This window comes from Canis lupus, chromosome X, assembly GCF_011100685.1.
Source record: "Canis lupus familiaris isolate Mischka breed German Shepherd chromosome X, alternate assembly UU_Cfam_GSD_1.0, whole genome shotgun sequence".
NCBI lineage: Eukaryota > Metazoa > Chordata > Mammalia > Carnivora > Canidae > Canis > Canis lupus.
In genome coordinates this window covers 75,470,742-75,494,685 of record NC_049260.1, presented here as the reverse complement: position 1 = coordinate 75,494,685, position 23,944 = coordinate 75,470,742, and the positions used below count along the sequence as shown (strand labels likewise).

Genomic DNA, 23,944 nt, shown 5'->3' with positions numbered 1-23,944 from the left:
TCCTGCATGGAGCCTGCTTCTCCCTCTGCCTATGTCTCTGCCTCTCTCTCTGTGTGTCTTTCATGAATAAATAAAATCTTAAAAAAAAGAAACTGAAACAAACATACCTAAAATATAGTACCAAAAATATAGTACATGCACTGTACAATTTTAGTAGGGTTTAGTCCAGAGAGAAAAAGGACTAAAATTATTTCAAGTTTCATCCAGTAGTCTCATTATTAACAGTAATATAAATAATATTGATTTGAAACAAGTTTTTATATATTATATGAATCAGACAAGTTACTATGGAAGTGAGAAAAAAGAAGAATATCAGAAAATCACTAAACTATACAGCTCTGAAATCCTTCTATGGACTTAAAAATGTAATTTTTACTCAAATGCTAAAATCAATCAATATGTTTTTGAAGGCCTACATAATACCTTTTTCACCATCTGGTCCCTGACTGCATTTCAAGACCTCATTTTCTATCATGCTACAGACTAGCCCAGTGGTTCTCAACCCTTATTGTATATCAAAATTGTATTTAAAAAGGAGATCCTGGATATCACTCTAGAATTATTAAATCAGAATCTCAGGGTGGGAGCAATCAAGGATGTATACTTTGGAAAAGCATTCTGGGTACTTCTCCTCAGGGTAGAATCCTTACTCAAGCCCTACAATTCTACTTCAGGTCCTCAAACATGACAAGTTCTAAATAGGGGCCAGCAAAACATAGCCCATGGCTCACACTCAACCCAATACCTGTTTCTGTAAATAAACTTTCACTAGAACACAACTCTGTCCATTTGTTTACCACTGTCTATGGCTACTTTCATGCTACACCGGCAAGGTTGAATAGTCTTGACACGGACAACATGGCATACAAAGCCTAAATCATAGTCTAATCCTCTAACAAAAAAATAATACTGTCCCCTGCTCTATCTTTGCATTTGTCTTCAAATATTGCTCCTGTCTTGGCAAGATCATGCTCATCATTCAAAACTCTGATTAGCATCACTTCTATAATGCCTGAATCAGGTTAGCACCCTCATACATTTTTTCATCATCCTCTGTACCTTCCCTGTATTACTCATCATTCTTTTTTTTTAATTTTTTAAATTTTTATTTATTTATGATAGTCACAGAGAGAGAGAGAGAGAGGCAGAGACATAGGCAGAGGGAGAAGCAGGCTCCATGCACCGGGAGCCCGACGTGGGATTCGATCCCAGGTCTCCAGTATCGCGCCCTGGGCCCAAGGCAGGCGCCAAACCGCTGCGCCACCCAGGGATCCCTCATTCTTTTTTTTTTTAAGATTTTATTTATTTATTCATGAGAGACACGGGGGGGGGGGGGCGGGGCAGAGACACAGGCAGAGGGAGAAGCAGGCTCCATGCAGGGAGCCTGACGTGGGACTCGATCCCAGGTCTCCAGGATCACTCCCTGGGCTGCAGGCGGCTCTAAACCACTGTGCCACCAGGGCTGCCCTCATCATTCTTTATTCTATTTAATGACTTCCACCTCAACTAGACTGTAAGCTCTATGAAGATAACACCTAGATGTGTCTTGTTCACCACAGTGCCTGGTTCATTGTGTGCACATATTAAGCAATTATTCAATGAATATCTCCCTATTCTGTACATTTCTTTTTCATTTTGTTAGATGCCTCAATGTTCTCATCTGTTGAGGGAATTCTGAATCTAGATTCTATCAGTGTATTTGTAATTCCATCATGTTCCATCATCCACATGTTTGATATGCACACCATTTGAATTCCTCAAGTCACTGATAAAGGAATGAAGTAACAAAGATCTAACACTGTGATAAGGAATGAAAATGACAAGGCTGAAGACCACACTCCCTCCCTTCCAGCATATTGATATCCATTAAAGCAGCAGTCTTTGGTGAAGATTCCAATTCTAATTATAATATTATCTATCCTACAGTCTTCCATCTTGTCTAAGAAGGATCTTATGAGAGCTTCTACTTCTCCACAGCCTTTCTTACCTGGTACCATTTCTACCCAAGCAGAACTGAATATGACTCCATCTTTCTCACAACTGTACCTTTTCTTATTTCACCTCACTGTATTGTATTAACATTTACAAGTCTGTACCCGCCACAAGCCCAAGCTCTTGGGAGGATAGAAGCTTACTTAAACTAACTGAACCCCCAAAACCTAGTACAATGCTCAAAATCTAGCTGACACTTAAAAAGGAATGACTGAACACGTCTTACAATTCAGACACACTAAATTTATGGCATTTCCCATTACTGCCATTACAGTATTCCTATATAAAATCTAGAAATCTTTTAAATGTCCTTACCTGTAGCAGAAAGGAAACAGCATAGCTCAATAGAGCAGGGTGATGAACTAAATTTAAACTGTTTTTATACTCTGCTACTCCAGTTTTTTCTAACACATCAGGGTCAATATAAAATCCTTTCTGGAAAGGTTTGGATGTCCACAGGCAACCAACCATGGCTGTCAAATAATGATTAAATTCTTGATAGGTCTTGCTGCTGAAATTGAACTCTGATTTTGTCTATTGAAAAAGAAAAAAAACATTATAATCTATTCTCCCTTTCTTTCTTACTCCCAATAGATCATATATATCCAAACTCAATTTTTAAATTTTTTATTGGAGTTCAATTTGTCAACATATAGCATATCAACCAGTGCTCACCCTGTCAGGTGCCCCCCTCAGTGCCCGTCACCCAGTCACCCCACCCACCTCCCTTTCCACTATCCCTTGTTTGTTTCCCAGAGTTAGGAATCTCTCATTTTTTGTCACCCTCACTGATATTTTCACTCATTTTCTCTCCTTTCCCCTTTATTCCCTTTCACTATTTTTTATATTCCCCAAATGATTGAGACCATATAATGCCAAACTCAATTTTTAAACAATGGTGATTTAACACAGAACTTAATCATCCATACCTTTTGTACCAACTCATTTTTCTTGGCAGCTGTCAAATTTTTACGATATCTAAAAGAAAGAACAATGAAATTTTGAACATTAAATGCTTTTGAAATGTAAACATAAACAAGTGTACATTTTAAATGTAATTATATGCAGATGTGCACATACACAAATACCCAGCTGTCTAGTTAAGGTTTTTATTCTTCTGTGCTACATTCTTCTCAAAGAATAAAAATTAATAGAGGTTCAAATAGAGTTACACATTTAAGATATGCACGTGACTGTATGTAAATTATGCCTGAATAAAAAAGAAAAAAACAATGAAGGAAATGCTTTTGATGTTTCATTATAAAAAAGTAATAGAGGGGATCCCTGGGTGGCTCAGCAGTTTGGTGCCTGCCTTCGGCCCAGGGCATGATCCTGGAGTCCAGGGATTGAGTCCCACGTCAGGCTCCCTGCACGGAGCCTGCTTCTCCCGCTGCCTGTATCTCTGCCTCTCTCTCCCTCTCTCTGTGTATCTCATGAATAAATAAATAAAATCTTTTAAAAAAAAAAAGTAATAGAGGCTCAAGAACAGAAACTGATGGGATGCCTGGGTATCTCAATCAATTAAGCAACTGACTTCAGCTCAGGTCATGATCTCCGGGTACTGGGATCGAGCCCCACATAGAGCTCCCCACTCAAGGGGGAGTCTGCTTGTCCCTCTCCCTCTATCCTTCCTCCTCCCCTTGCTCGTGCTCTTTTTCTCGCTCAAATAAATAAATAAAACTTAAAAAAAGAGCAGTCACTGATTTAAAACATATTTTCTTAATGCAGAAAAAAGTACAGTAGAAAGGATAAAAGAGAAACTTACAAAATTTTTTTCTTGCCTAGGAAATATTTAATTAGTTTACAATCATTCTAACCTTGACATAATCCTACAAATTATGCCAAAAGGGTTTACAACTCTTATAGACTACAAAGGGTAATTTCAGCCTATAAGTGAAAGAACTAGAGAAGATCAGAAATAGTACTTACAGTTTCATATAACTGGCAATAGTTCCCCTAATCTCCCAGAAAATGTTCTTTTTATCAGACAAGCTAAGTAGACCTAAACTAGTTATCAGCCAAGGACTAATTTTTCTTTAAGACATAGCAATGAGAATGAACGATGCTGAGTGCACCAGTACCACTGCACAAAAGATTCTTTTTTTTTAAGATTTTATTTATTTATTCAGAGAGACACAAAGAGAGAGGCAGAGACATAGGAAGAGGGAGGAAAAGCAAACTCCATGTAGAGAGCCTGATGTGGGGCTCGATCCTGGGACTCCGGAATCACGCCCTGAGCCAAAGGCAGACGCTCAACCGCTGAGCTACCCAGGCATCCTGTACAAAAGGTTCTCTTTTTTGTATTTTTTATTAGAGTCTGTTTTGTCAACATATAGTTTAGCAGTCAGTGCTCATCCCGTCAAGTGACCCCCTCAGTACCCGTCACCCAGACACCCCATCCCCCCGCCAACCTCCCTTTCTACCACCCCTTGTGGTTTTGATTTGTATTTCCCTGATGGCAAGTGATGTGGAGCATTTTCTCATGTGCTTGTTGGCTATGAATATTTAATTTTTAAAAATTTTGAGTATAGCTGACATACAATGTGACATTAGTTTCAACTATGCAACACAGTGATTTGACAAGGCTATACATTATGCTATGCTCACTACATTAGCTATCATCTGTTATCACACAAAGCTATTATATCACTGACTATATTCCCTATGCTCTGCCCTTTATTCCCATTAATTATGAATTTTTTCTTATTTTTAATAGATATATTCTTTTCTTTTTAAAAGATTTTATTTATTTATTTGAGAGAGAGAGAGAGAATGAGGAGCAGGGAAGGGGCCAAGGCAGGGGAGAAGTAAACATCCTGCTGAGCAGGAAGCCTGGTGTGGGGCTCAATCCCAGGACCCTGGGATCATGACCTCAGCAGAAGGCAGATGCTTAACTGACTGATCCACCCAGACACCCCAACGATGAATTTTTTTAAATCCATATCCCCTACAGTGACATCTCAAAAACACAGTTAAAATAGTCCCATATGGGAAGGTCATTACCAAAAGAAAGACACATTCCCTATTTCCATAGGTTCTGGCAGAAAATAGAAATAGTTTTATTGTATTTAATATTTTATTACATTATATACAGTGTTTATTTTAGTGTATCTATAAGTTATTTATTATACAGTTGAAAAAGAAGTATGATATGTTAATTTATAAAACAGTAGAAATGCTTTGTACCTGTGCATGATATAACATAGCTGGTTCAGGATACTGGAATCTAGGCTGAGAAGAGCAGGATAGAAGATCCCCGGAGGAAATAATACCACCAATGGAAGGTTATAATTTATATATATGTCACACACCTTTCAGGAAGAATGATAACATCAGTATATAGATTATCCCCCAGAACCCCTCAACCAAGTTCACCCAAAGAATTATCAATAGAGAATAAGCAATAATAGAACCTAAGATTTGGACCTGCCTGATTCATAAATAGGTAGCCACAGCCTGCTTAAAAATGTACCTCTCTAATCATCAAACTTGCCATAGAGGATTATTTCTACAAGGTCACTACTAAAATATTCCATTTTTTTTTCTGGGACGAGATCTTCAAGTTGGGAAAAAAGGGGAAGGGAGCACTTCTACCTTAAGTCCTATTAATACTGATTTACCATATTAGCTGTCAACCTGCAAAACAAAAGAGCATGCTTCTATGTAATTATATAACAGAAAGACAATTAGTGCAGGGAGGAAGCCAGGAAAACTGAGATTAGTGGGAGCTTCAGTATAATACTTCTGTTCACATCAAATACTATAAAACAACCGAAGACCAGAATTACAGGTACTATGAGAAATAAGGCAGTTAAAAGGTAAAAGTTGAGAGCTAAAGAAACAACAGCATATTTTTGGGTTTTGCCAGGGGTTTGGGATGTACAATGAATGAGCAAAAAGTGATAGTGATGCTAGAGACAGACTTCTCTCTAGGGTCAGCATTCTTCAGGGGAATGTTTTTATTAAAGCAGTACCTGAACTCTTTACAAAAAGCATTTTGTTTCTCCACTTTATGAAGATCAGTTATTCAGGTAAGAATATGATCATTAACTTCACAATAAGTAGCTTATTTTAACTATGCTAATAAGGTCGAAACCCAACTAACAGTTGTACATAAAATTTAAATAATAGAGCAGTAACGTAGAGCAGTAAAGCAACAAAAATCTAAATAGGAAAAACAGGATATGTACTACCTACCTTCTCATAGAAATCCAAAATAAAGTGCAGCAAGAAAGTACTGTTGCTTTCCAAGCGCAATGCAGTAGTGGACAGCCACCCTACATAGTGAATCAGTTCAGACACAGAATTCATGGATCCACCTAAAGTTGTCTCTCTGCAATAAGAAACCATGACATTCAGATCCACATTTGCAAAAGTTGTCACAATTTCCAAGCTAAAGGTAAATATTACATAGCAAAAAGTTAAGGATTTCAGAAAACAATCAGTGCTCCAAAGTATAATTGACATTTTTTAAACCACAGTAATTAAAAATAAATAAATAAATAAATAATAAATAAACCACAGTAATTAGCCATAAAACTACACAGCCCTCCAGGGAATCATTAACATCAACTCACAGAACATCCTCAGCAACCACTCTACTAAATAAATACCAGAGAAATAAAGGATTAAGCTCCAGACAGACTAGATAATATTACCAATGTCCAGGAATCACAGCATTTAGCAAATTAGTTTCTAAGTGTAGAAATCAAGACCCAGTTTTACCTGAATTCCAGAGCTAAAATTCTATTTAAAATATTTTTACTTTAACTGGAACTCATTTCAATCCTAAAACTCAATTACTCTAATTTTGGGGATCTTTCTATCTTCCACTAAAAACCACACTGTGTATATCTTATATTCTTCCCAAATCAATGAACTGTGTCTCTTTAAATCACACACGGGTATAATTGGTTCAATTCATCCACCTACTTAACCCTGTTCTTCAAACCACTGTTGAGTGGATTAGGAAAAGACCTAGAAATGTGATTTCATAGCTTTACTCTCTGATTTAGGTAGCCAACAATGGTTATGCACAAGAAATAAAGAACAGCATATAGTTATAAAGCCTAAGAAATGATGATGACTTACCACTACCCACCACTATGATGGCTCAGTGCCAGAGTCAGCAGGGAAATATTAGGAGACCATTCACGTAGGTGGGCATCCATATATTCAGTTGGCCATTTGCAAACTATGTTTTAACTATGATTTTTGGCAGCACCTGGCAAATGTGTCTGAAATAATTTGAACAATGATGACTGCTCAGAACAGCATCCTTCGAAGTCTTTCTCCACAGGACACCAGAGGCATTTTAGATGAAACAATTCACTACTCAGGATTTCTTCCTATTCCTACAGTAATACAATGATCATCCTTGGCTCCCACCTACTAAATAAGGGTAGCACTCTCTTCCCAATCACAGTGCCAACCAAAAATGCCCAATGAAGAACCATTGCTGAGAATGGCTCCCTAATCTTCTCTCCTTGTGATCTACAATTTACTCCCTCTTTGACAGTCATGTGGCATATGGTCATATGAGAGGGACATGGCATTACATCCACATCTCCTAAATAAAAAAAGTTACTGAGAACATAAGAACTGTATTATAGACAGAAGCTCTTCCTGTCCATGGGTCCTGTCCCATTGTTTTAATAAAACCACCATTTTGCACCCAAAAAAGTCCTGTATAATGCCAAATGGTATTATGACATTAAAGTTACCTGCATTTATGTCCATTTGTTTAAGAATTTTAGAAAACAAAGTTCCTTTTAAAATGCCTCCCAAGGGTGCCTGGGTTGGCTCAGTGGTTGAGCCTTTGGCTCAGGGTGTGATTCTGGAGTCCCGGGATCGAATCCCAGGATGGAGTCCCACATGGGGCTCCCTGCTTGGAGCCTGCTTCTCCCTCTGCCTATGTTTCTGCTTCTCTCTCTGTGTCTCTCATGAATAAATAAATAAAATGTTAAAAAAATAAAATAAATACATAAATATATAAATAATAAAAAAATAAAAAATAAAATAAAATAAAATAAAATAAAATGCCTCCCAAGATTTATGGCTTTTAAAAAGGCTCCTAGGATATTTAGAAATATAGAAATTGTAAGGCTCCTATATCAGGGTGCGTTAAGACTTACATTGCAAATTGGTCGAAAATTATAAACACAACATAGTATCCTTAATAAAATTGAAGTGTTTGAAGAGGTTAAACATTTAATTTCTTCATGATTGTGGTTCTCAAACTTTAGCTAGCACCAAAATTACGAAAGCATTTGTTAAAACATAGATTACTAGGCCCTACCTCCAGAGTTTACTTCAGCAGATCTAGGGTAAGGCCTGAGACTTTCTGTCTCTAACAAGGTCCCAATAATGCTGATGTTACTGGTTCAGGGACCTTACTTTGAGAAGCACAGCCTTATAAGATGCTTTCACTACTCATAATGCTCTATTTCCTTCTAAAAGTGACCAGACAGGGGCACATGGGTGGCTCAGTCCGTTAAGTACCTGCCTTCAGCTCAGGTCATGATCCTGGAGTACTGGGATTAAGCCCCCTGTCAGGCTGCCTGCTCAGTGGGGAGTCTGCTTCTCCTTTTCCCTCTGCTCCTCATCCCCCATGGCTCATACTCTCTCTCATTTGCTCATGTTCTCAAATAAATAAAAATCTTTAAATTTTTTTTTATTTTTTAAAAATTAAAAAAATAAAAGTGACCAGACATACACAAGATATGGACACACTGCAATAATGAATATGAAGAACTAAAAACAATTTCCAAGCAACTCTCAAGAAGCTTCTATTCAGGGATCCCTGGGTGGCGCAGCGGTTTGGCGCCTGCCTTTGGCCCAGGGCGCGATCCTGGAGACCCGGATCGAATCCCACATCGGGCTCCCGGTGCATGGAGCCTGCTTCTCCCTCTGCCTGTGTCTCTGCCTCTCTCTCTCTCTCTGTGACTATCATGAATAAATAAATAAAATCTTTAAAAAAAAAAAGAAGCTTCTATTCATCATGCTCTTCTCAAAGTAGAAGATCACTATAGGGATAAGAACACATAAAAAGGTAGGAGGTAATCTAACCAAGCTAACCACCAAACTACATACAACTGAAGCTAAGGGATCCTTACACTTTAAAGTAAGACTATGACTGATTAACATAGGGAATTTGAGGGGCGCCTGGGTGGCTCAGCGACTGAGCATATGCCTTTGGCTCAGGGCGTGATCCCGGGAATCGGGATCGAATCCCGCATTGGGCTCCCTGTGAGGAGCTTGCTTCTCCCTCTGCCTATGTATGTCTCTGCCTTTCTCTGCGTCTCTCATGAATAAATAAAATATTTAATAGAAAAATAAAAAAAATAAAGAGACGTGAGATTTTAAAAAATATATAGGGAATTTGCTGATTAGATATTTGAAGATATTAAGAACTATTTATTTTTTATAAGTCAGATAGAGAAAGACAACATATGATATCACTTATATGTGGAAAAACAAAACAAATGAATAAAGAAACAAAAAAAACCCAACAGATTGATAAATACAGAGAACGAACTGATGGCTGGCAGAAGAGATGTAGGTGTAGGGTTGGGGAGGGAGGCAAAACAGGTGAAGGGCATTAAGAGATATAACTTCAAGTTATAAAATAAGTCACAGGGATGAAAAGTAAAGCATAGGAAATACAGTCAATATTATAGCAGTAACTTTTTATGGTAACGGATGGTAACTACATTTTTCATGGTAAGTACTATGTAATATATAGAATTGTCAAATCACTATGGCATACACTAATATAATATTGCACATCAACTATATTTCAATTAAAATATTTTTAAGGGGCATCTGGGTGGCTCAGTCAGTTAAGCACCTGACTTCAGCTCAGGTCATGATCCTTGGGGTCCTGGGATCAAGCCCTGAGTCAGGCTCAGTGGGAAGTCTGCCTCTCCCACTCCCTCTGCCCCTCTCCCCACTCATTCTCTCTCTCTCTCTCTCAAATAAATAAAATCTTTGGGACACCTGGGTGGTTCAGTGGTTGAGTGTCTGCCTTTGGCTCAGGTCATGATCCTGGGATCCTGGGATCCAGTCGTGCATTGGGCTCTTCACAATGAGCCTGCTTCTCCCTTTGCCTACCACTCCCCCTGCTTGTGCATTCTGTCAAATAAATAAATAAAATCCTTACAAAAAATTTTTTTTTTAGAAAACCATAACTAAGCATTTACAAAAAGGTCTCATGCCACACTATTAACCTCTATAGGAAAAATTTTTGTACAGATCATCTCTTGTGGAGTGCTATAACTCACAGAGGACTGTTCATCACAGGTTTCATGTGAATGTCCACAGAAAGCCACAACAGCCAATTCTGCAGCAGTTCCTTCAGACTCTGGAGAACACTACTCTGCGAAAGCAAAACAAAACAAAAAAAATCATTCACAAAATCATTCACACACTTTAGTGTTGAGAACTAAAAAATTAAACCAGAAGCTTAGAGGTGGAAGGGACCATGGAGATGACTGCATCCAGCTATTGGGTTTTATATCAGAACACAATAGCCGCTACTCCAGCCTGATCAATCTCCAAGAGACAAATGAATTTGAGTTCAAGTTTATTTTGACATTTTCTCTACAAGACTGCCCCAGCTTATCAGCCCGGAAACAGACTCTTGTTTTTCTAAATGACATTCATTTAGAACATATATTACATCTTCAAATACAGTATCACCCACTCCTTACTGTCTCCCCTCAGAGATCCTTTGAAGTTGCTAAAGAAATGAGTTCCCTATCCTTTTCACCTGTGTCACAACTACATTTTGCTCCCATTTTGAAGGTCAAAAATTTATCTTACCTTCCATAAGTATAGAAAACAAACAATTTTATTCTTTCCTTTCTCAGGCTTTGGCTTCATTTCTAAGGGCCTCAGTTTTGACACAGGTGTGCCCAGAGAGGACTGAGAGCACTGAGGAGGGGCACTTGACGGGATGAGCACTGGGTAATAAGCTATATGTTGGCAAATTGAACTCCAATAAAAAAATAAAATAAATTTTAAAAAGATACTGCCCTGTATCCAATCTTATCTCCTGAAGCCAAATAAGCTTCTTCTCTTTCCATGGGACAATCAATCAATTATTTGAAGGGGACCACAAAATCATAGTCTGTTTTCCTCCAGGCAAAAATATCCCCACTTCCTTTAACATACCAAGCTAGAAATCTTAAAGTCATCTTGTGTCCTTCATGCTTTACTTCATCACCAATTCCTATCATTTTTTTCTTTTCAAAATATCCAACTTTTCCATTTCCTTCCAATCCCACTGTAACTACCTTAGCCCAGGCCTTCAAATCTCTGAGATTACTTTATTCTCCTAGTCGGTCTTCTCTGGTCTCATCTCCCAGACCCCAATTCTTTCTCCATGGCTGCCAGATCCTTGTTATTTAAGTACTCTACCCATTATAGCCATCTTCCCTCAAAGAATTGTGTACGGCAAAAGAATACCAGTATGTAACAAGGTCATAAAAAATGTTCAAAATTTCCTTTCGTCCAGTAACTTCGTTCCTGGAAATGCATGCCAAGAGAATAAAGAAATCTGTATTATGAAGATGATCAATATAGTTATCTATTCCTACAAAGACACAAATTAGAAATAACAGGGATGCCTGGGTGGCTCAGTGGTGGAGCATCTGCCTTTGACTCAGGGATGGTCCCAGCGTCCAGGATTGAGTCCCACATTGGGCTCCTGTGGAGAGCCTGCTTCTCCCTCCACCTGTTTCTGCCTCCTTTCTCTCTCTCTCATGAATAAATAAAATCTTTAAAAAAAGATTAGAAATAATAGAAAAAAATTTAATTGTAGTATAACATCTATAGACTATGACTAGATATTTCACTATGACTACATTTGACTAACTTTATATTCTGATCTATAAATTTATGTCCACTGTTTTGTTATTATACAGGGAACACAAATCAATATGGACAAAAATTAGAAAATTAACATGCCACAATGAGAATTGCATTGTTACAGTAGATTTGTGGGATTTTCTCATTCAAAATTCAATGATAAAGGTTGTTTACTGATAGACACAATTGGCTAAACACTGAAAAGGTGAAAATATTTTTAATAGATTTCTAAAAATATTAATTATTACATTAAGCTGGATATCAAGCTATATAATAGCTAAGGTAATAATAAGTTATTAAAAGCCTCATAAACTATACTCCAGGTTCTCTACAGATCATGTAAATCTTTGGCTTTTTCTTTAAAGATTTTATTTAATTATTGATTTGAGAGGGAAAGAGAGAGATGGAAAGCACAAAGGGATAAATAAAGGGAGAAGCTAACTTGCCACTGAGTAGGGAGCCTAAATCAAGGCTCGATCTCAGGACCCCAGGATCACACACACCCTGAGCTAAAAGCAGATGCCCAACCCACTGAGCAACCCTGATACCCCAATCTTTTGCAATTTAAAAGCTTCATAAAAGGATGCCTGGGTAGCTCAGCGGTAGAGCATCTGCCTTTGGCTCAGGGCATGATCCCGGAGTTCTAGGATCGAGTCCCACATCAGGCATTCTGCATGAAGCCTGCTTCTCCCTCTGCCTCTCTCTCTCTCTCTGTGTGTCTCTCATGAATAAATAAACAAAATATTTTTTAAAAGGAGGCGGGGCAAGATGGCAGAAGAGTAAGGTCTCCAAGTCACCTGTCCCCACCAAATTACCTAGATAACCTTCAAATCATCCTGAAAACCTACAAATTCGACTTGAGATTTATTTTTCTAAAGATTTTATTTATTTATTCTTGAGAGACACACACAGAGAGAGAGGCAGAGACACAGGCAGAGGGAGAAGCGGGCTCCATGCAGGGAGGCTGACGTGGGACGCGATCCCAGATCTCCAGGATCAGGCCCGGACTGAAGGCGGCGCTAAACCTGCTGAGCCACCTAGGCTACCCTTCGGCTTGAGATTTAAAGAAAGAACAGCTGGAATGGCACAGTGAGAAGAATTCACGCTTCTATCAAGATAGGAAGACGGGAAAAAAGAAATAAAGAAACAAAAGGCATCCAAGGGGGAGGGGCCCTGCGAGGAGCGGGGCTAGGGCCGGGGCGAGAGCCCCCAGGACAGGAAAGCCCCAAGAAAGCCCCGTCCAGGAGAATCAGAGGCTTCACCAATCCTCCCGGACAGAAATGCACTCGCAGGGAGTTAGAGCAGGATCCCAGGAGGGGCGGGGACACTCAGGCTCCCAGGGACACTAACAGAGCACCTGTGCCCCGGGGGAGAGCAAGACACACACCGAGGCTGAGCTCCTCAAGGGCTGCAGTGCGCCCACTGCTGGGCCCGGGAGCAGTTCGGAGGGGCTCCGGCGAAGGCTCCACGGAGAGGGGGCTTCCCGGCCGGGAGCGCAAATCCAACAGCGCAGCAAGGACATTCCAGCCGCCAGGCCGCCCGAACTGAGCAGATGAGCGGACCACGCCCCTGGAGCATCCAGGCCCCTGCAGACTGCGAGCTCTGTAGTTACTCCGGGAGCTGACTCCAGGCCAGGAGACCTGGCCGCTGCCACTGTTGTTGTTCCTTCTGGGGACTCCCAGGATAAACAACACCCACTGAGCCTCACAGTGGCCTCACAGGATAAATAGGCTAAACAACTTTCACTGAGCCCTGCACCAGGCTGGGTGCTAAGCAGCTCCCCCAAGTGCTGACACCTGAAAATCAGCACAGCAGGCCCCTCCCACAGAAGACCAGCTAGACCGACAGGGGAAAAACAAAATATTGACCAAGCAGCACCGGAAAGTTCCAGGGGAAGTCGAAGGATTTACAGTATAAAGAATCAGAGGATACTCCCCCTTGTTTTTTTATTTCTGTGTGCTTCCTCCCCCACCCTATTTTTTCTTCTCTTCTTTTTTTTTCCTAGAAGGAAAAACTCACCTCAAAAGAAAGAATCAGAAACAGTCCTCTCTCCCACAGAGTTACAAAATTTGGATTACAATTCAATGTCAGAAAGCCAATTCAGAAGCACAAACTACCAAAACTGGAACAGGAAGAAACAGAAAACCTGAACAGGCTGATAACCAGGGAGGAAACTGAAGCAGTCATCAAAAACCTATAAAGCTACTGGTGGCTCTAGAAAAAAGCATAAAGGACTCAAGAGACTTCATGACTGCAGAATTTAGATCTAATCAGGCAGAAATTAAAAATCAATTAACTGAGATGCAATCCAAACTAGAGGTCCTAATACCGAGGGTTAACGAAGTAGAAGAACGAGTGAGTGACATAGAAGACAAGTTGATGGCAAAGAGGGAAACTGAGGAAAAAAGAGAAAAAACAAACGATCATGAGGATAGATTAAGGGAAATAAATGACAGCCTGAAGAAGAAAAATCTACGTTTAATTGGGGTACCCGAGGGCGCCAAAAGGGACAGAGGTCCAGAATATGGATTTGAGTAAATCGTAGATGAAAACGTTCCTAATCTGGGAAGGGAAACAGCCATTCAGATCCAGGAAATAAAGAGATCCCCCCTATAATCAATAAAAACCGCTCAACACCTCGACATTTAATAGTGAAGCTAGCAAATTCCAAAGATAAAGAGAAGATCCTTAAAGCAGCAAGAGACAAGAAATCTCTAACTTTTATGGAGAGAAGCATTAGGATTACAGCAGACCTCTCCACAGAGCCCTGGCAGGCCAGAAAGGGATGGCAGGATATATTCAGGGTCCTAAATGAGAAGAACATGCAACCAAGAATACTTTATCAAGCAAGGCTCTCATTCAAAATGGAAGGAGTGATAAAGAGCTCCAAGATAGGCAGGACTGAAAGAATATGTGACCACCAAACCAGCTGTGCAAGAAATTTTAAGAGGGACTATTAAAATTCCTCTTTAAGAGGAAGTCCAATGGAACAATCCACAAAAACAGGAACTGAATAGGTATCATGATGACACTAAACTCATACCTTTTAATAGTAACTCTGAACGTGAACGAGCTTAATGACCCCCTCAAAAGGCGCAGGGTTTCAGACTGGATAAAAAAGCAGGACCCATCTATTTGCTGTCTACAAGAGACTCATTTTAGACAGAAGGACACCTACAGCCTGAAAATAAAAGGTTGGAGAACCATTTACCATTCAAATGGTCATCAAAAGAAAGCAGGGGTAGTAGCCATCCTTATATCAGATAAACTAAAGTTTATTCCGAAGACTAGCGAGAGATGAAGAGGGACACTAAGGATCTATCCAACAAGAGGACTTAACAATCATTAATATATATGTCCCGAATGTGGGAGCTGCCAAATATATCAATCAATTAATAACCAAAGTTAAGACATACTTAGATAATAATACACTGATACTTGGTGACTTCAATGTAGCACTTTCTACAATCGATCGATCGTCTTCTAAGCACAACATCACCAAAGAAAACAAGAGCTTTAAATGATACACTAGACCAGACTGATTTCACAGATATCTACAGAACTTCACATCCAAATGCAACTGAATACACATTCTTCTCAAGTGCACATCGAACTTTCTCCAGAAGAGACCACATACTGGGTCACAAATCAGGTCTTAACCAATACCAAAAGACTGGGATCATTCCCTGCGTATTCTCAGACCATAATGCTTTGAAATTAGAACTAAATCACAAGAAGAAGTTTGGAAGGATTTCAAACACGTGGAGGTTAAGGACCATCCTGCTAAAAGATGAAAGGGTCAATAAGGAAATTAAAGAAGAATTAAAAAGATTCATGGAAAGTAATGAGAATGAAGATACAACCATTCAAAATCTTTGGGATACAGCAAAAGCAGTCCTGAGGGGAAAATACATCACAATACAAGCAGCCATCCAAAAACTGGAAAGAACTCAAATACAAAAGCTAACCTTACACCTAAAGGAGCTAAAGAAAAAACAGCAAATAGATCCTACACCCAGCAGAAGAGAGTTAATAAGGATTCGAGCAGAACTCAATGAAATAGAGACCAGAAGAACTGTGAAACAGATAAAAAAAACCAGGAGTTGGTTCTTTGAAAGAATAAGATAGATAAATCATTAGCCAGCCTTATTAAAAAGAAGAGAGAGAAGACTCAAATTAATAAAATCATGATGAGAAAGGAGAGATCACTACCAACACCAAGAAAATACAAACAATTTTAAAAACATTATGAGCCGCTATACGCCAATAAATTAGGCAATCTAGAAGAAATGGACACATTTCTGGAAAAACACAAACTACCAAAACTGGAACAGGAAGAAATAGAAAACCTGAACAGGCCGATAACCAGGGAGGAAATTGAAGCAGTCATCAAAAACCTCCCAAGACGCAAAAGTCCAAGGCCAGATGGCTTCCCTGGGGAATTCTATCAAACGTTTAAAGAAGACTATACCTATTCTACTAAAGCTGTTTGGAAAGATAGAAAGAGACGGAATACTTCCAAACTCATTTTATGAGGCCCAGCATCACCTTACTTCCAAAACCAGACAACGACGCCACCAAAAAGGAGAATTATAGACCAATATCCCTGATGAACATGGATGCAAAAATTCTCCATAAGATACTAGCCAATAGGATAGAACAATACGTTAAGAAGATTATTCACCATGACCAAGTAGGATTTATCCCTGGGATGCAAGGCTGGTTCAACACTCGTAAAGCAATCAATGTGACTGATCATATCAGCAAGAGAAAAAACAAGAACCACATGATCCTCTCAACAGATGCCAAGAAAGCATTTGACAAAATACAGCTTTCATTCCTCATCAAAACTCTTCAGAGTGTAGGGATAGAGGGAACATTCCTCAACATCTCAAAAGCCATCTATGAAAAGCACACAGCAAATATCATTCTCAATGGGGAAGCACTGGGAGCCTTTCCCCTAAGATCAGGAACCAGAAAGGGATGGCCACTCTCCCCACTGTTATTCAACATAGTACTAGAAGCCCTAGCCTCGGCAATCAGACAACAAAAAAGAAAAAAAAAAGGCATTCAAATTGGCAAAGAAGTCAAACTCTCCCTCTTCACCGATGACATGATACTCTACATAGAAAACCCAAAAGCCTCCACCCCAAGATTGCTAGAACTCATACAGCAATTTGGCAGTGTGGCAGGATACAAAATCAATGCCCAGAAGTCAGTGGCATTTCTATACACTAACAATGAGACTGAAGAAAGAGAAATGAAGGAGTCAATCCCATTTACATTGCACCCAAAAGCATAAGATACCTAGGAATAAACCTAACCAAAGAGGTAAAGGATCTATACCCTAAAAACTATAGAACACTTCTGAAAGAAACTGAGGAAGACACAAAGAGATGGAAAAATATTTCATGCTCATGGATTGGCAGAATTTATATTGTGAAAATGTCAATGTTACCCAGGGCAATATACACGTTTAATGCAATCCCTATCAAAATACCATGGACTTTCTTCAGAGAGTTAGAACAAATTATTTTAAGATTTGTGTGGAATCAGAAAAGACCCCGAATAGCCAGGGGAATTTTAAAAAAGAAAACCATAGCTGGGGGCATCACAATGCCAGATTTCACGTTCTACTACAAAGCTGTGGTCATCAAGACAGTGTGGTATTGGCAAAAAAACAGACACATAGATCAATGGAACAGAATAGAGAATCCAGAAGTGGACCCTCAACTTTATGGTCAACTAATATCGACAAAGCAGGAAGGACTATCCATTGGAAAAAAGACAGTCTCTTCAATAAATGGTGCTGGGAAAATTGGACATCCACATGCAGAAGAATGAAACTAGACCACTCTCTTTCACCATACACAAAGATAAACTCAAAATGGATGAAAGATCTAAATGTGAGACAAGATTCCATCAAAATCCTAGAGGAGAACACAGGCAACACCCTTTTTGAACTCGGCCACAGTAACTTCTTGCAAGATACATCCAGGAAGGCTAGAGAAACAAAAGCAAAAATGAACTACTGGGACTTCATCAAGGTAAGAAGCTTTTCCACAGCAAAAGAAACAGTCAACAAAACTAAAAGACAACCTACAGAATGGGAAAAAATATTTGCAAATGACCTATTAGATAAAGGGCTAGTTTCCAAGATCTATAAAGAACTTATTAAACTCAACAGCAAAGAAACAATCCAATCATGAAATGGGCAAAAGACATGAACAGAAATCTCAGAAGGAGACATAGACATGGCCAACAAGCACATGAGAAAATGCTCCGCACCACTTGCCGTCAGGGAAATACAAATCAAAACCACAATGAGATACCACCTCACATCAGTGAGAATGAGGAAAATTAACAAGGCAGGAAACCACAAATGTTGGAGAGGATATGGAGAAAGGGGAACCCTCCTGCACTGTTGGTGGGAATGTGAACTGGTGCAGCCCCTCTGGAAACTGTGTGGAGGTTTCTCAAAGAGTTAAAAATAGACCTGCCCTACGACCCAGCAATTGCACTGTTGGGGATTTACCCCAAAGATACAGATGCAATGAAATGCCGGGACACCTGCCCCTGATGTTTATAGCAGCAATGTCCACAATAGCCAAACTGTGAATGGTGCCTCGGTGTCCATCAAAAGATGAATGGATAAAGAAGATGTGGTTTATGTATACAATGGAATATTCCTCAGCCATTAGAAATGACAAATACCCACCATTTGCTTCAACGTGGATGGAACTGGAGGGTATTATGCTGAGTGAAGTAAGTCAATCGGAGAAGGACAAACAGTGTATGCTCTCATTCATTTGGGGAATATAAATAATAGTGAAATAATAAGGGAAGGGAGAAGAAATGTGCGGGAAATATCAGAAAGGGAGACAGAACATAAAGACTCCTAACTCTGGGAAACGAACCAGGAGTGGTGGAATGGGAGGAGGGCGGGGGGTGGGGGTGAGTGGGTGACGGGCACTGAGGGGGACACTTGACAGGATGAGCACTGGGTGTTATTCTGTATGTTGGTAAACTTAACACCAATAAAAAATTAATTTATTAAAAAAAATATAAAGAAGATGTGGTTTATGTATACAATGGAATATTACTCAGCCATTAGAAATGACAAATACCCACCATTTGCTTCGACGTGGATGGAACTGGAGGGTATTATGCTGAGTGAAATAAATCAATCTGAGAAAGACAAACATTATATGGTTTCATTCATTTGGGGTATATAAACAATAGTGACAGGGAATAAAGGGGAAAGGAGAAAAAATGAGTGGGAAATATCAGAAAGGTGACAGAACATGAGAGACTCCTAAGTCTGGGAAACGAACTAGGGGGGGTGGAAGGGGAGGTGGGCGGGGGATGGGGGTGACTGGGTGATGGGCACTGATGGGGGCACTTGATGGGATGAGCACTGGGTGTTATGCTATATGTTGGCAAATTGAACACCAATAAAAAATAAATTTATATAAAAAATATTTAAAAAAATAAATAAAAATAAAAGGCTTATAAACTTGGTGCCTGGGTGGTTCACTCAGTTGAGCATCTGACTCTTGATTTTGGCTCAGGTCATGATCTCAGGGTCATGAGATAGAGTGAATTAGAGCCCCACATCGGGCTCTGTGCACAGTGCAGAGTCTGCCTAAGATTCTCTCTAATATAAATAAATTTAAAATAATAATAATTACATTATAATAATAAAAGGCCTCATAAAATAACTGAATTTTTAGCTAATTCTACTACCTGTCATTGCTATTACCCTTAGCTATCCCCCAAAATGAAGCCTCTTACGCCACTTATCCTTTCTTATATTCTATACTTCCTTTCCCTTTTCATCAATCTCATCATTTCCAAATCTTTCCATTACAGTTCTCAGAACTTCTATTCTATGGTAATCTAAACCTGTATCTTCATATTCTTCAAAGTATGGTTTCTGTTTTCTTATTCTAGTCATATCCTGGCTCTCCCTTCGCCACCCAAGGATGCTGTTTCCTCTGAATACATTTCCATATCCCACCCAACATCTGGAGGTAAGCACTGCCCTTGCTTCCTACTACCAACATGAGAATATAAGCTCCTTCTTTAAGAAGGTAAATATAAAATCAGAATAAATGTCCCTTAAGGACAAAATCTGAAAAAATAAAAATTTTAAAAATTAAATATAAATAAAAATTTTTAATAAAAGAAAAAAAATCTGGTCGCCCCCCCCAACATTCCCCCAAAACTGCTCACAAAGGTAGCACAAAACCTCTGTATTATCAATTTCAAAACAAACTTTCTTTGGCCCTTATCCTTCTGGATCTTTCTGGGATATATGGCAACATTTTTCCTTTACTACTTCTTGATATCCTGTATTCCCTTTGTGTCCTTTGCACTACTATTCTTCTGGTTCTTTTCATACCTTTTGAGAAGGTTCTTTCATAGATTCTTCTTTTTAGCTAAGAATTCAATACTGAGTATTCCCCCTGAGTTCTGTCCTTGGCCCACCAACTGTTTCCTTTCCTCTATCCCTTTTTCTCCACAGACTCCCACTCTCAAATATATGTATGTGTGTATAATTGTGTATATACTTACTAGATTAGGCCATATGAAATTGCCATTGATCAAACATCTCTGACCTATAAAAATGGCAATTTCATATGGTTCAACCTATATTTATAGATAAACAGCTCTCTAAATTGGTGGAATAAGAAAAGAGATAAAGAATAGTCCAATTACAAGATAGGAAGAAAATCACAAAAGGCTGCAAAATGAAGTCCCTAAAAATGCATTAGCTGGGGAGAAGTGGTAGGTACTGTCATGTGAATGATGATATTGGTCAGGTAGTAAGTACAAGTAATATAAATAAACCTCAAGTCCAAGTTATTCTGACAGATAATTAATAAAGTGCCATTTCAATATGAGAAACACTAACCAGGACAAAACATTTTTCCTATAAATGTGGCCAACAGTAAGTGATTTAAGGTGAGAACCATGTTACAAAAGAAACATTGCTTATTGCACCCCGATGTTTATAGCAGCAATGTCCACAATAGCCAAACTGTGGAAGGATCCTCGGTGTCCATCGAAGGATGAATGGATAAAGAAGATGTGGTTTATGTATACAATGGAATATTACTCAGCCATTAGAAATGACAAATACCCACCATTCGTTTCGACGTGGATGGAACTGGAGGATATTATGCTGAGTGAAATAAGTCAATCGGAGAAGGACAAAGATTATATGGTCTCATTCATTTGGAGAATATAAAAAATAGTGAAAGGGAATAAAGGGGAAAGGAAAAGAAATATGTGGGAAATATCAGAAAGGGAGACAGAACATGAGAGACTCCTAACTCTGGGAAACGAACTAGGGGTGGTGGAAGGGGAGGTGGGCGGTGGGTGGGGGTGACTGGGTGGTGGGCACTTGACGGAATGAGCACTGGGTGTTATTCTGTATGTTGACAAATTGAACACCAATAAAAAAATAAATTTATTAAAAAAAGAAACATTGCTTATATTGTTATTCTTCTGGAATAGGAATAATCATTCTATACAAAAGTGGCTCTCAGACTAAGTGGGGTAAAACTACTGGAAGCCACAGTGGTCTTTTTGAGGAATAGCCCAAAATAGTATTAATTTTATCATATAAGGTTAGAACAATTTTATCAGCAGAAAAAAATTTTGTTATAATTCATTACAATTTCATATAATTCCTTATAATTTCTGTTATAAATATAGAATATGAATGTCACAGGGGTTTTATTTGCTTTGGCCATTACTGCATTCCCAGTGACAAGAAGGGCATCTAGTACATGGTAGGTGCTCAGTAATTATGTGTAAAATGAGTAAGTGTATCTATAAACATATCAACCACAACAATCTAAGTATGGTTAAGTATTTCCCACTTTGTTTTTATTAATACTAATTTGCCACCTGTTCATTCACTTTGTCATGTGCTACAAGTGGAAATAGTTCAGGAAAATTATACACAACAAAACTTTTAAAACAGAAAATTTTATGCATTAACTTTGATTTGAGTAATGCAGTACCTCAAGTCTATGTCCAAGGGAATCCTGTTAGAAAACCATTGCTTTAACATGGGTTTGGAATCATGTACTACTGGCCATAAAACAATACTTGCTTAGATAGTTTTTTTTTTTACCTTGAAATAAATGGTTGATGTAAAGAAGAGCTGTGCTAGATGGTCAAAAACAAGTGGTTTCACCTCTAGGAATTGAAAAAAAAAAAGATTATTCAAGATTCTTTCAATTAATAATACATTGAATTAAAGGACTCAAAATTTTCAGGATACATACCAGAGAAACTATTAAAAGGAATCCAGCTCACAAGTTGAAGGAACTGTGATCGACAACAGAAGCCATCCCAGAGAGGAAGGCTCTTGTATAGGAATGTTTCACAGGAATAAAACCCCTCCTATAACAAGCCAAGATCAAAAATTCGTATGAAACTCAGTACATTAACTACTCTCTAAACAGTTATATTGTGCTATAATTATTTTACTCTTAGACTAAATTTTTTGTCAGCACTATAATAAAATCCTTGTGTTAGGTGCCAGAGTTCCTCATAAAAAGGACCAGATGATTATTTGGACACATTATCATCTTCATCAACATACTTTACAAATACCATAAAACATCAATTGGAAAGAAGGTAAAAAATCAACTAATGGAATATTTTTTAAGATAAATGAAATTGGGGATCCCTGGGTGGCGCAGCGGTTGAGCGCCTGCCTTTGGCCCAGGGCGCGATCCTGGAGACCCGGGATCGAATCCCACGTCCGGCTCCCGGTGCATGGAGCCTGCTTCTCCCTCTGCCTATGTCTCTGCCTCTCTCTCTCTCTGTGTGTGTGTGTGACTATCATAAATAAATAAAAATTTACAAAAAAAAATTTAAGATAAATGAATTGTACTACTCTGGGGTATATGCAGTCCCTTGTGCAGTCCTTGTGCAGTCAATAAAATGTATGCAATGTTGGGGCACCTGGGTGGCTCAACTGGTTAAGCATCCAACTCTTGGTTTCGGCTCAGGGTCCTGGGATTAAGCCCCATGTCAGGCTCTACGTTCCGCCTAGAGTCTGCTTGTTCCTCTCCCTCTGCTCCTCTCCCTGCTCATGTGCTTTCTCTCTCTCAAATAAACAAATACAAATCTTTTAAAAATGTATACAATGTTATAATAGGGCTAGAATTTCTTTAGAGACCATAGACCAAATCCAAACGCTGGACAGCTCCATCTGATGGAACACTGAGTATGTAGACTGCTTATGCTTCCACCAAAGAGAAGCAGCAAGGCTTTCCTTTTTTTCCCCTGTGTTGCCCTAAGCCTTAAATAATGGCATGTACCAAGACTCCATCCTTGACTTTTTTATGACATGAATTCTCTGGACAATCTCATCTATAACATAGCTAAAATCACCACCTATATCATGAGAAGTCCTAATGCTGTATCTTTAGCTCAAATCTCATTCCTCAGCTCTAGACTCATAATTTAACTACTTTCTGGATATGACCTTTTAGATATTTCACAGGCATCTTTTAAGTCAAATCTCTGGGGCACCTGGGTGGCTCAGTCAGTTAAGCGTCTGAGTTCAGCTCAGGTCATGACCCCAGGGTCCTGGGATCAAGCCATGCATCAGGCCCTCTGCTCAGCAGGGAGTCTGCTTTTCCTTTTCCCTGGCTCCCAGTCATGCGTTCTCTCTCTCTCTCTCAAACAAATAAATAAAATCTCTAAAAAAATAAGTCAAATTTCTTTCCTTTCAAGCCTGTTCCTTCTACATTCCCTTTCTTACTGAATGCCATCATCCTCCTCCCAAGCAGGAAACTCAAAAGTCAACCTGAATTTATCCCTTTATCTTCACCACCATATATATCCAACTTCCAATTCAATGGTTTCACATCAAATCCTTAAGATTTGGTCAACACATTTATTGAGCATCTCTTTTGTAACAGGTACCAAGCTAAACACTTGTACATGAATGAAGACAATTAGAGGGGATCCCTAGGTGGCTCAGTGGTTTAGCACCTGCCTTTGGCCTAGGGCATGATCCTGGAGACCCGGGATCAAGTCCCACATCAGGCTG

General features: G+C 39.1%; 1 protein-coding gene across 3 annotated transcripts in view; it reads right to left on the bottom strand.

Moving 5' to 3' along the window:
- The window catches only part of CENPI (centromere protein I), an 80,136-nt gene that overhangs the window by 25,540 nt on the left and 30,652 nt on the right, over positions 1 to 23,944 (bottom strand). For all 3 annotated transcript variants that reach the window (XM_038587859.1, XM_038587860.1, XM_038587861.1), the window contains exons 13-19: positions 22,164 to 22,281; positions 22,010 to 22,074; positions 10,275 to 10,369; positions 6,190 to 6,325; positions 5,179 to 5,303; positions 2,922 to 2,970; positions 2,308 to 2,526 (exon numbers count right to left, since the gene is read on the bottom strand). In XM_038587859.1, the coding sequence (XP_038443787.1) occupies positions 2,308 to 2,526; positions 2,922 to 2,970; positions 5,179 to 5,303; positions 6,190 to 6,325; positions 10,275 to 10,369; positions 22,010 to 22,074; positions 22,164 to 22,281 (807 nt within the window). The remainder of the gene's footprint in view (positions 1 to 2,307; positions 2,527 to 2,921; positions 2,971 to 5,178; positions 5,304 to 6,189; positions 6,326 to 10,274; positions 10,370 to 22,009; positions 22,075 to 22,163; positions 22,282 to 23,944) is intronic.